Source organism: Trachurus japonicus, chromosome 22, assembly GCF_045865225.1.
Source record: "Trachurus japonicus isolate A0001 chromosome 22, Traja_1.0".
Taxonomy (NCBI): domain Eukaryota; kingdom Metazoa; phylum Chordata; class Actinopteri; order Carangiformes; family Carangidae; genus Trachurus; species Trachurus japonicus.
The window spans coordinates 1,892,095-1,906,055 of NC_140928.1; the positions used below are offsets into that span (position 1 = coordinate 1,892,095).

General features: G+C 41.9%; 1 protein-coding gene across 4 annotated transcripts; it reads left to right on the plus strand.

Moving 5' to 3' along the window:
* The first annotated feature begins 7,324 nt into the window (after positions 1 to 7,324).
* On the plus strand, positions 7,325 to 10,509 carry LOC146963204 (E3 ubiquitin-protein ligase TRIM39-like). Of its 4 annotated transcripts, none has more exons than XM_085767697.1 (2): positions 7,346 to 8,533; positions 10,230 to 10,509. In XM_085767697.1, the coding sequence occupies exons 1-2, from the start codon at positions 7,346 to 7,348 to the stop codon at positions 10,431 to 10,433; spliced, it is 1,392 nt and encodes a 463-aa protein (XP_085623823.1). In that variant the 3' UTR covers positions 10,434 to 10,509. The 4 variants fall into 4 exon arrangements, with proteins under 4 accessions (XP_085623821.1, XP_085623823.1, XP_085623822.1 ...); XM_085767696.1 differs by having other exon boundaries at positions 7,346 to 8,475; positions 10,154 to 10,509; XM_085767698.1 differs by having other exon boundaries at positions 7,346 to 7,534; positions 9,216 to 10,509.
* Positions 10,510 to 13,961: the final 3,452 nt, after the last annotated feature.

Below are 13,961 nucleotides of genomic sequence, written 5' to 3' on the forward strand. Positions count from 1 at the left end.
AGCTCAAATTGGGGAAAAAAAAGAGACAAATGTCAACACAAAGAATGAAAAACAGGTGATTGATTGTATGGAGGTTGGACAGAAGGAATCTCTGTGGAGAGTCCGGTCAGAACTCTGGTTGGTCCCAATAACCAGGCCTGGGGAAAGAAAAGTTCCCTTTATTTGCTCTGACAGTTGAATGATGCACTTGCAGTGACTTTTGTGGTTTCTGAAACACACAATAACAGAGTGTAAACATCAGAAACCATTCATAGGTAAAGCATCCTCACATCAAACACAACAAGGACTTTAAACTAAAACTTTTACATTACAAGTCAGTTTCAGTAACACAATTAAGCCAAGCTACATCAGTAGAGTGCTCACCAACAAAAGATCTATCTATCTATCTCAGCTGAACATGTTGTCATGAACTCAGATGTGTTTGTAGCAGGGTTCCTACACATTTGAAATTTCCAAATTCCATACTTTTTCCAGACTTCTGGGTAAAAAAATTAAAATAATTTGTGATATTTGAGTAAATAGTTGTGCATTATATAAAAAATCATGCAATTAATCATTTGTTTTCATTATTCTGAATGTGTATGTCATTATGTAACCAAATAATTTCCAGGAGATTGTAGCTATCCACAAGTTTCCGAACGTCATCTATGGTCAAAACCGGAAGCCGGTTTTGCCGGTTTGGTGGAATTGTACGTTTACGTTTCCATGGTTTTCAGTCGTTGTCATAGTTGCGGTAAACGCATGGATCTATTAACGCTGGCTTTTAACACGGATGTCAATTTGTGTGATATCCACTGTTAAAAGCTGGTGTGATGATCCATGCGCTTTACAGATTTTCATTGAAAAAAAAAAAAATACATGCATTTACCACGACTACCGAAACCATGGAAACGTAAACATAAAATTCCACCGGAAGAGCAAAACCGGCAAAACAGGCTACGTTTTTGACGTTCGGAAAAAGGTGGATAGGTACAATAGCACATAGAAAATAATTAATCCAGATAACTTCAGATAAGACCAAACCAAGATAAGTATTAAGATAAATATATTTCCATACAATAATTTCAATTTTCCATACTTTTCCAGACCTGGAAATAGGCCTATATAAAATCAAATTCCATACTTTTCCATACTTTCCATACTTGTGTAGGAACCCTGTTGTAGTCTGCTCATCTAAATCCCTTCATGATGAAAAAGCTGCAGCTCAAACTGGAAAAAAAGAGACAAATGTCAACACAAAGAATGAAAAACAGGTGATGGATTGTAGGGAGGTTGGACAGAAGGAATCTCTGTGGAGAGTCCGGTCAGAACTCTGGTTGGTCCCAATAACCAGGCCTGGGGAAAGAAAAGTTCCCTTTATTTGCTCTGACAGTTGAATGATGCACTTGCAGTGACTTTTGTGGTTTCTGAAACATACAATAACAGAGTGTAAACATCAGAAACCATTCATAGGTAAAGCATTCTCACATCAAACACAACAAGGACTTTAAACTAAAACTTTTACATTACAAGTCAGTCTCAGTAACACAATTAAGCCAACCTACATCAGTAAAGTGCTCACCAACAACAGATCAGAGGACAATGTGCAGTTCACATGGATGCACACATCCCGCTGCTGAGCACTGAAGTGAAGGGAAATCTACTGAAAAGTTCCTTTTTCAGCTCTTATCTGCTGGTGCTGCTGATAAGCTGGTCTTGACTGGTCAGTGTTGCTAGGCAGAATGGAGAAGGTATGCACTCTGCTGACTCAGTCCTCACCATTTTAGAGTGAGAGACAGTCTTTTCAGCAAAGAGGTTTTCAAAAAGGTCGGGAGCTGATCCTGGTTTCTGTCCAACACGGTTCATCAAAGACAAACAACTTATTTAATGACTGTGGAAAGTTAAGTGAACACATTTACTCAAGTCCTGATACTTTTCTTGATGATTTTCTTGCCACAGCTCTTCATGTTTCTGCTCCACATCTCTGTGACTAATATTCACTGCACAACATTTATCTGACAGGAACTATTTTTTCTGACTTTTCTGATTCATGTTCTCAAAAACAGAAACTAAACAGAGCTGCTGCATCATCCTGCTCAAGTTTCAGTTTGTCAAAGCTCCGCCCCCTCACATGATTCACATGACTCAACCCAGGGAACAGTTTGTTCTTCATCAGTCCCAGAGACGCAGACTGAAGAAGAGACAAACAGATTCAGCTTCAGACCAAACTAACAACTTCCAGTGAGTGCAGTTACAACAGTGCTGCTTCAACCTGCTGACACTCCACACACTGAAGGTGAGTTTGACTAAAACCTGGACTCAGAGTCACAGTAGGGGAGAGTGGGGTAATGTGAGACACCCCCTGTATCTAGGAAACGGAACACATTTTTGGTCATGTGACCATTATGTTTTCAAGCCCCTCCCATTTCCCCATGGTCATGAAGGAGAGGACCTCACGATGCTGTGGAAAGCATGTTTTTTTCACAAAAATATGATTTTTGCATGTAAAAGTAAACTTTCTTGCTGTCAACTTAATCAACTGTTGTGCCAAAGCAAATTGATTCAGGTAGAAAAACGTATATGATACATGATGATGAACTACCAACACATAAAACCATGTGATGATGCTGGCTGAAAATTAGGCTGAATTTCTAAGAGAGGTCGTTTTTTCTAAAATGGGGGTGTTGGGGTAAAGTGAGACAAATGCTGCGGGGTAAAGTGAGACCATGGATGTATTATAATAAATCCATGAGTGAAACACTGTGAGCACCACACACAAAGATTTACACTAGAATCTCGTCCCCCAAGCCAGAAATCTTGCGTGATCAAGCATGATCTGTAGCCACACTGCTTTGTTATGCTATGTGCTCTCAGTCAGCTCACTTCTTTATTGGTTACATTTCAATTTTAAAAGATGACTTTTGATCAAAATGGTCACAATTGTCGGGTCCTACAATCTGACCCCCAGACTGTGTTCTAATCTAACTGGTTCTATCTGTCATTTAAATGTTAATTAAAACATTTTGTGTTGATTTTGTTCTTGAGTTACTTTGTGTTTATAAAAAAAAATGCTTAATTGACCAATCCCCATGATTCTGTTACTAGTCCGACATTAGTTCTGGGAAGTGTGGTTGTCAAGCTAGCTGTCAGGATTCTAACTGTTCCAACATGTGTTGTTATGGTAGTTTCAGAGTGAAAAAAGTAAGTGGATCAGTTTACCCCATTGATTTCTCTGGTTTGTCTCACTTTACCCCTGAGCTGGGGTAAAGTGAGACATAAGACCACTTTTTTAAATCATATTTTCAATGCCCTTCATTCTAAATACATTCTGATCATTTCCATTGGTAGGAAACATCCTGAATTAATGGGAAATGTGTAAATTTTACTGATAAATCATTTTAGCTCGCTTAGAGGGGAGCAAATGTAAAAAGTGTCTCACTTTACCCCACTCTCCCCTAAACTTCAGTCAAGTCAGTAGAGGAGGGAGGGGAGCAATGACTGACTCTACTTCCTGTCTGCTGTGTTTTCAGCTCCACTCTCAGACTAAATGGCTTCCAGACCAGAGGAGGATCTCTGCTGTCCGGTCTGTACGGAGGTCTTCAGAGATCCTGTTGTTCTGTCCTGCAGCCACAGCTTCTGTAAAGACTGTCTGAAGAGCTGGTGGAGAAAGAAACAAGATAGACTGTGTCCAATTTGTAAAAGAACTTCAAGAAAAAAAACTCCCTGTAACCTGGTGTTGAAGAACCTGTGTGAGAGCTTCTTACAGCAGAGAGAGCAGAGATCTTCAGAGCCTCTCTGCAGTCTGCACTCTGAGAAACTCAAACTCTTCTGTCAGGACCATCAGCAGCCAGTGTGTCTCATCTGCAGAGATTCAGACAAACACAACAACCACAGATTCAGACCCATTGATGAAGTTGCTTCGAAACTCAAGAAGGAACTTGAGGAAACTCTGGAGCCCTTAAAGAAGAAGATAATGGGTTTGGGAAAAGTTCAAGTGAAGTTTGATCAAACAGCAGAACACATTAAGGCCCAGGCCCGACACACAGAGAGGCAGATTAAGGAGCAGTTTAAGAAGCTTCACCAGTTTCTAGTAGAGGAAGAGGAGGCCAGGATGGCTGCACTGAGGGAGGAAGAGGAGCAGAAGAGTCAGAGGATGAAGGAGAAGATGGAGGCTCTGAGCAGAGAGATAGCAGCTCTTTCACACACAGTCAGAGCCACAGAGGACGAGCTGAGAGCTGAAGACGTCTCATTCCTGCTCAACTACAAGGCTGCAGTGGAAAGAGTCCAGCAGCACCCCCTGCTGGAGGATCCACAGCTGGACTCAGGAGCTCTGGTAGACCAGGCCAAACACCTGGGCAACCTGACCTTCAACATCTGGAACAAGATGAAGGACATGGTCTCCTACAGTCCTGTGGTTCTGGACCCAAACACTGCTGGGACATTTCTCAGCCTGTTTAAAGATCTTATCAGAGTGAGAGGAGCTGATCATGGTTGGCTTCCTGACAATCCAGAGAGGATTGGTTATTTCTGGGCTGTCCTGGGCTCTGAGGGTTTTGACTCAGGGACTCACAGCTGGGATGTTGAGGTTGGAGACAGTATATTCTGGACACTGGGTGTATTAGCAGAGTCTGTGGAAAGAATGGGAGGCTTACAGCCTGGATTATGGAGAATAGGATTCACTGATGATGAATACTCAGCATATTCATCATCATCTCCACCCACTATTTTCCCAGTGCAGAGGGAATTCCAGAGGATCAGAGTGAATCTGGACTTCAACAGAGGAAAACTGTCGTTCTCTGATCCTGATACTAACACACACATATACACCTTCACACACACTTTCACTGAGAAGATGTTTCCATACTTTTCAAATGGTGATGATGACATCCCATTGAAGCTGTTACCAGTGAAGGTGTCAGTGACAGTGGAGCAGACTAGAGATAAACAACATGATCATATTGATCATGTTGTTTCTCAAAGTCAAGTCAGTGAATTGAACCTGTTAAACTGCACCGGTCCTCCTGCTGCCTCATCATTACAAACTGTGTTTATTTCTCTTTTACTTCTCACTGTTTTTTATTTCTTTGTCTGCCTCTGTGGTTTAAATGATTTCAGTCATTGAAAAACCTATACTGTAATTGGTGCTGGCTCACTGAATATTCAATTAGGTGTTCACATTCAGACACAGGATCCAGCAATCCATACAATGATTTATTTGATGGTAGCAACAGAAAATGGTAGAGAGCAAAAGGTGGTGGATGATTTCCTGTACAATGACATGAAAGAAAATATCAATTTCCATTTCAAACAATAATCAAAATGAAGAAAAGTACTCACATTAATTAATGCATCCACAATTAAACATGGTAAGGTAAGAGGTAATACTTTGGTTGTTAGTTTGTTTAGAGGGGGAAAGAGAGGTTGGAGGTTTGAGGGTGAGCTTATATAATATCAGTCAGGCTGTGTGGTGGTTCAGACAGGGTGGAGTCTGTGATTGATTTGTTATTTAGATGTGTAGATCTATAAAGAGCAATAAAGTGATAAAACAAACACAGATATCTTCCTGTCAACTGCCATTTCTATCAAAGTTGTCATTTTCTATGAAGCATCCTTTCTACTAAGTCTTACTAGTAGTGTTTTACTGGAGAGTCAGCCGCTTTTATTAAAACTGGTCATGTGTCAGTGAGGTTCATCTTCACATCATTTACAGCTGTATTTAATTCTATTCCAGTGTTTCACATTTCTGACATTAATGTTGTTTGAATGTGAAATAAAGTCATATATGAAGCTTTGCTGTGTCATGGTTTTTAATGGAGCATATCTGCTATGAATTTAAAAAAATAACAACATGTACAGTATAATAAAGAGCACACTGATGGAAGTGGTTTTGTCCTCAATTTGTTAATAACAGGATGATTTCTTATGGCTGTAATCAATAAATAAAAATAGGAATGTTTTAATGTTGCTGTCCTTAAATACTTGACAATAACACATCCAGAGATAGATTTTAGGGCTTAGGGCCTGATTTGTAATCAATTGGAGGATCATTTTCAGATGGACACCAGAACAGTGATCAATAGGAGCGAATTCAGCCACTGACACCACAATGAGTGGTGTAAAAAAAAAAGTACTGACTGAGTTTTTCAGTAGACAAGTTGTTGTTTTTTCAGTGTATTTGGAGTGTGTATTGGAGCCATAGTGTTGTGGAGCCCAGTGGCCATCGTTGGTGTTGCACCTAATGTCACTTGCGTTTTGGCTTCACTTTTCACCACCAGAACCTATGTCCATTTTATAAAAAAATACAGTCTATGTTTCTGATTTAGACTGTTGTAGATGTTCTCTGTGCGCCACCAACTGGATTTCTAGTGCAACTACACATTTAATCTTATTTCAAATCAGAAGACTGCCTGTTGAGTTTCTGGGGGTCACTGTTGGAGAGGCAGCAGACTGATATGAGGGGCCATCTTGTAGTTAAGATGAGCAGCTGCGTATTTGAATTCTTCTAATACTGTAATTGTCTCCTTTGTTGTTTGTTCTTACCTTAGACCACTCTGTGTTCAACTCTCCCCTGTAAGTCTGAATGGATGAACTGTACTGTTGTTTTCTGTACTGTACTGTGCCACTGATGCCGTTGACAGCTGCAGCAACATGTCATGTTGCCACTTTCACACCTGCAGCCAATAATCACAACACTGACGGAACAAGAGCACGTCAGACTTATTTACATGCAGTCAGCATTCATTAAGTAGTTTGCATTGACCATCTATGGTTAAAAAAGGGTGTGTACAGGGCGGGACGTGATGCCGATTCAGCTGCGCACACTCGAGGCACTCGGGACTGCTTACAAGTGTGTGTACGCAGGGTTTTATGAATCTGAATATTTTTTGGCACACGCAAACTTTGGCTTTTGGCACACTTTTAGTAACGATCCTGTGCAATGTTTTATAAATGAGGCCCCTTAAGTTTTTCTTGATGACTTTCTATCTGGCAGGAACTAGTTCTTCTGACTTGACTGATTCATGTTCACAAACAAAAAAAAAATTGAAACACAGCTGCTGCATCAACTTTTTCCAGCAATGAATTAAAAGTCTGGAATGAAACTCAGCTTGTTTGTGGGTTTGACAAAGCTCCACACCCACACCTGAGACAAACAAGGAAACAGTTTATTCTTTGTCAGTCACAGAGTCACAGACTGAAGAAGAGACGCTGCTTCAACCTGCTGACACTCCACACACTGAAGGTGAGTTTGACTAAAACCTGGACCCAGAGTCACAGTAAACTTCAGTCAAGTCAGTAGAGGAGGGAGGGGAGCCAGGACTGACTCTACTTCCTGTCTGCTGTGTTTTCAGCTCCACTCTCAGACTAAATGGCTTCCAGATCAGAGGAGGATCTCTGCTGTCCGGTCTGTAAGGAGGTCTTCAGAGATCCTGTTGTTCTGTCCTGCAGCCACAGCTTCTGTAAAGACTGTCTGAAGAGCTGGTGGAAGGAGAAACGAGATCAACTGTGTCCAGTTTGTGAGAGAAGATCTTCAAAGGACCATCCACCTTGTAACCTGGCGTTGAAGAACCTGTGTGAGAGCTTCTTACAGCAGAGAGAGCAGAGATCTCCAGAGGCTCTCTGCAGTCTGCACTCTGAGAAACTCAAACTCTTCTGTCTGGACCATCAGCAGGCAGTGTGTCTCATCTGCAGAGATTCAGACAAACACACCAACCACAGAATCAAACCCATCAATGAAGCTGCTTCACTACTCAAGAAGGAACTTGAGGAAACTCTGGAGCCCTTAAAGAAGAAGTTAAAAAGTTTTGAAGAAGTTCAAGTGAAGTTTGGTCAAACAGCAGAACACATTAAGGTCCAGGCCCGACACACAGAGAGGCAGATTAAGGAGCAGTTTAAGAAGCTTCACCAGTTTCTAGAAGAGGAAGAGGAGGCCAGGATGGCTGCACTGAGGGAGGAAGAGGAGCAGAAGAGTCAGAGGATGAAGGAGAAGATGGAGGCTCTGAGCAGAGAGATAGCAGCTCTTTCACACACAGTCAGAGCCACAGAGGACGAGCTGAGAGCTCAAGACGTCTCATTCCTGCTCAACTACAAGGCTGCAGTGGAAAGAGTCCAGCAGCGCCCCCTGCTGGAGGATCCACAGCTGGACTCAGGAGCTCTGATAGACCAGGCCAAACACCTGGGCAACCTGGCCTTCAACATCTGGAACAAGAAGAAGGACATGGTCTCCTACAGTCCTGTGGTTCTGGACCCAAACACTGCTCATCCACAACTCATCCTGTCTGAAGATCTGACCAGTGTGAGAGAAGGAGAAGAACAGCAGCTTCCTGACAATCCAGAGAGGTTTGATACTTACTGCTCTGTCCTGGGCTCAGAGGGTTTTAACTCAGGGACTCACAGCTGGGATGTCCAGGTTGGAGACAATAGAGTCTGGACACTGGGTGTGTTAACAGAGTCTGTGCAGAGGAAGGGAGACAGACTGCCTGGATTGTGGAGAGTACGGTTCTATGAAGGTAAATACTCAGCTCGTTCACCATCAACTCCAGTCACTGTTCTACCAGTGCAGAAGAAGTTCCAGAGGATCAGAGTAAATCTGGACTTCAACAGAGGAAAACTGTCGTTCTCTGATCCTCATACTAACACACACATACACACCTTCATACACACTTTTACTGAGAAGATGTTTCCATTCATTCACATTGGTGATACAATCCCAGTGAAGCTGTTACCAGTGAAGGTGTCAGTGACAGTGGAGCAGAGCAGTTAGAGATAAAGAGGATGATCATATTTATAATGTTTATTTCTTAAAATTGAACCTGTAAAACTGCACCCGTCCTCCTGCTGTCTCATCATCACAAACACTCTATTTCTTTTTGACTTCTCAATTGTTTTCATTTCCCTTTTCTTCTTCTGTGGTCTGTGGTTTTGGCTCATGTTATTGTGATTTTGTCTAGATCTATGAAGAGCAACAAACCGATGATCAATTACTACATTAAAATCAACAAAAACAGCTGATTTCAGTGTAAACGTGTAACTTCATCATAAAAACTGACTGACTTTTCTGTTTCTTTGACAGTTACACTAATAGAAATACAGACAATAGAAATTACAGTGAACATGGAGAGGAGGAGATTGTGAGTTTCTGCAGCTCATGTGTCAAACTGATGAAGTTGTTTCCTGAGTTTGTAGCACGATTGTGTCTCTGCACGTGGTGTGATGTAGTGTCAGGGTTCATCCAGCAGGTGTTGAAGAACCTGTGTGAGAGCTTCTTACAGCAGAGAGAACAGAGATCTTCAGAGGCTCTCTGCAGTCTGCACTCTGAGAAACTCAAACTCTTCTGTCTGGACCATCAGCAGCCAGTGTGTCTCATCTGCAGAGATTCAGAAACACACACCAACCACAGAATCAGACCCACCAATGAAGCTGCTTCACAACTCAAGAAGGAACTTGAGGAAACTCTGGAGTCCTTAAAGAAGAAGTTAAAGGGTTTTGAAGAAGTTCAAGTGGAGTTTGATCAAACAGCAGAACACATTAAGGTCCAGGCCCGACACACAGAGAGGCAGATTAAGGAGCAGTTTAAGAAGCTTCACCAGTTTCTAGAAGAGGAAGAGGAGGCCAGGATGGCTGCACTGAGGGAGGAAGAGGAGCAGAAGAGTCAGAGGATGAAGGAGAAGATGGAGGCTCTGAGCAGAGAGATAGCAGCTCTTTCACACACAGTCAGAGCCACAGAGGACGAGCTGAGAGCTGAAGACGTCTCATTCCTGCTCAACTACAAGGCTGCAGTGGAAAGAGTCCAGCAGCGCCCCCTGCTGGAGGATCCACAGCTGGACTCAGGAGCTCTGATAGACCAGGCCAAACACCTGGGCAACCTGACCTTCAACATCTGGAACAAGATGAAGGACATGGTCTCCTACAGTCCTGTGGTTCTGGACCCAAACACTGCTCATCCAAAACTCATCCTGTCTGAAGATCTGACCAGTGTGAGACGAGGAGAAGAACAGCAGCTTCCTGACAATCCAGAGAGAATCGATTCTTTCTGCTCTGTCCTGGGCTCTGAGGGTTTTAACTCAGGAACTCACAGCTGGGATGTCGAGGTTGGAGACAATAAATGGTGGATACTGGGTGTGTTAACAGAGTCTGTGCAGAGGAAGGGAAACAACATTGACAAGATACTGTCTAGATTTCTTGGAATATGGTTCTATGAAGGTGAATACACAGCATATTCACCATCAGCTCCAAACATTGATCTCCCAGAGCAGAAGAAGTTCCAGAGGATCAGGGTGAATCTGGACTTCAACAGAAGAAAACTGTCGTTCTCTGATCCTGATACTAACACACACATACACACCTTCACACACACTTTCACTCAGAAGATGTTTCCATACATTTACACTGGTGATAACCTCCCAATGAAGCTGTTACCAGTGAAGGTGTCAGTGACAGTGGAGCAGAGCAGTTAGAGATAAAGAGGATGATCATATGTATAATGTTGTTTATTTCTTAAAGGGAAAAGTCAGTGAATTGAACCTGTTAAACTGCACCTGCTGTCTCATTATTACAAACACTCTTTATTTCTCTTTGACTTCTCACTGGTTTGTATTTCCTTCTTCTTCTGTACTTTAAATGATGGCTCATTTTATCTTGTGTTATTTTGATTTTGTGTAGATTTATGAAGAGCAACAAACTGATGATCAATGAATAGATTGAAATGAACAAAAACAGCTAATTTCAGTGTAAACGTGTAATTTCATCATAAAAGCTAAATGTACATGCATTCCTGTTTTTCATCAACACAATAAAATCTTGTCCTGACTCAGTCATGTGCTGCTTTTCTGTTTCTTTGACAGTTACACTAATAGAAATACAGACAGTAGAAATTACGTCACCCAACATGGAGAGGAGGAGATTGTGAGTTTCTGCAGCTCATGTGGCAAAGTGATGAAGTTTATTTCCTGAGTTTGTAGCATGTTTGTGTCTCTGCCAAGGGGGCAGTTGTCGGTCTGAGAAGTGAAGCTCACTTCCGCGTTCAAAAAACTGCAATCCCCTCGGCTTCCTCTGGGGGCTGGCTCCAGAAGGGAGCAACTCCAATTGAGCCCCATGTTAAAATAGCCGATTTTACAGCTTAAAAAAACATATTTACAGCCTGGTACATTTTATTTTTTTGGTCTCAATCGATAGTTTCTACCCCCGCAGACACTCTGAGGGGGGTGAATTTTTTTAAAACTCTACCGTTTTACTATTATTAGGTTTAAAGTTCTGGCCAATTAGGGCGCAGAACCGTTGAGTGACAGGTCCGGAGACCACTACTACGAGGCCAGTGGGCGGGCTCTCGGCCGGCCAACGGCCGCACCGCTCCAAATATGGCAAGTCAAATCCAACATGGCGCAGTTCAAACCCCCGTAGTAGCAGCACAAAACAGACTCCCCCAAACCAATGGGTGACGTCACGGGTGCTACGTCCATTCTTTTTACAGTCTATGGTCTCTGCACGTGGTGGGGTGTAGTGTATTTTAGTTTAGTGTAGTGTAGTGTCAGGGTTCATCCAGCAGGGGGCGACATAGGACACAGAGTGCTGAGCTGCAGAATGACCTGAAGCTACACACACTGCAAACACCTGTCTGTCTGTCATGTTTATGAACTACATGCAAACTGAACATGTTGTGGTCATAAATCAGATGTGTTTGAATCAGGCTACAGAGGCTGTTAGCTACACACAGCTGATCTGATAGTCTGTAGACACTACACTGACGTCTGTTCATACAATGCTGTGAAAAGTATTCCCCCCCTCTTGATTTCTAACTTCACTTCAATAGAACCTGTCTGAATGAAGTGAAGTTGGCTGAGAGATCTCAAAAAGCAACACATCATACTACAATCCAAAGAGATTCAAGAAAAGATGGAAAAACAAAGTCACTGCATCTATCTGTCTGCAAAGTGTTGCAAAGCCATTTCTAAAACTTTGGGACTCCAGTGAACCACGAGTTAGAGCCTTTATCCATTAATGGAGAAAGCTTGGAACAGTGGTGAAAACCTTCCTAAGATGCCACTGTGCTGATCCCTGATCTTTGTAGCCACCCACTGGTGACCTTTGGTAGTGGTTTAAGTTTTGTTTTCCTTAAGTTTTGTTTTTTCCCTTCTCTATGTTGTTCAGTACAACAGCAAGCAGCCTGCAGTGTGCGGTGTTCTTTTTACATTTCAGCCTCGGAGTAGATTTGTCCATGAGTATTGTTTACAAGAATTTAATGAGTGTTTTTTGTACATGTGTACACTGTCATTATTTTAAGTATGTTTATGTACTGTATGCAAAATATATTGATTTGGTCTGTATTGTTCAGTTTTACAGAAACAACAACAGTAAAAACCACATACTAGGAAGACGCTTTGCCTGAGTTTTTGTTCACTATCTGTCTAGCCTTGTCCGGCTATGCAAGAGTGAGGACAGAATAGTAAAAGGACACCCACACAGCAGGCTAAGACACAGGAATCAAACACTAAGTAGCACACTGTCTCCAAGGCTCTTCTAGACAGCACTGAGTGAGTGAACCACGGGTTAGAGCACTTTATCCACAAATGGAGAAAACTTGGAACAGTGGTGAAAACATTCCTAAGATGCCACCCTACTAAAATACTCCAAGAGCGCAGCAACAATTCATCCAGGAGGTCACAAAAGGACCCAGAATATCTTCTAAAGACCTGCAGGAAACAATAAGAAAGAGACGGGACAAAAACAGCATCCAAGGTGAAAACCACTGCTGACCAAAAAGATCACAAAGTCTTGTCTCATTTTTGCCAAAAAACAAAAAAACAAAAACAAAAAAAAAACCATCTTGATGATCCCCGTGACTTTTCCGAAAATATTCTGTGAACTGACAAGACAGAAGTTGAACTCTCTGGAAGGTGTCCGTCCCATCTGGTTTGAAACTAATACAGCATTTCATAAAAGGAGCATCTTACCAATATGAGGGTGCCAATAGGGTGATGGTCGGGGGCTGTTATACTGCTTCAGTACCTGGACGACTTGCAGTAACTGATGGAACCATGAATGCTGCTCTCTACCAGAAAATCTTGAAGGATAATGTCCAGCCATCAGTTTGTGACCTCAGGGTCAAATGCTGTTGGGGTCATCCATTAGTGGATAAAGGTTCTCACTGTGGTTCACTGGAGTCTCAAAGTTTTAGAAATGGCTTCGCAACACTTTCCAGATGTTAGTGACTTTGTTTTTCCATCTTTTCTTGAATCTCTTTGGATTGCAGCATGATGTGTTGCTTTTTGAGATCTCTCAGCCTCCTTCACTTCATTCAAACAGGTTCTATTGAAGTGATTTCTTGATTCAACAGGTCTGGCAGTGATCAGGCCTGGGTGTGGACAGTGAAATTGAACTCAGCTTTCCAAAACACTTGGTTCATCACAGTTAGTTCATGATTGAACAAGGGGGGCAATTACTTTTTCACAAAGGGCCAGGTGGCTTTGCATAGCTCTTTGCCTTAATAAATGAAATCATTATTTAAAAACTGCACACTTAGGTTATCTTTGTCTAATATTGAAATTAGTTTGATGATCTTAAACATTTAAGTGTGAGAAATATGCAAAAAGGTAAGAAATCAGGGATAGGGCAACAGTTCAAACAAGAAAAATGAGATAAATGTCAACGCAAGGAGTGAGAAAAAAAACGGTAATGGATTGCAGGAAGGTTAGAGAGTACGAATCTCTGTGGAGAATCTGGTCAGAACTCTGGCTGGTCCCAATAACCTTTATTTGGATTATACACTTGCAGTTACCTGTGTGGTTTCCGAAACACATACTAACAGTGTGTAAACATCAGAAACCATACACAGGTAAAGAATCCTCACATGAAACACAACAAGGATTTTAAACTACAACTGATACATTACCAGCAACAGAACTAAAAACAGAACTGCTGCATCAACAGCAATGAAACAAAGGTCTGCAATGAAATTCAAGCTGTTTTATGGTTGATAAAACTCTGCC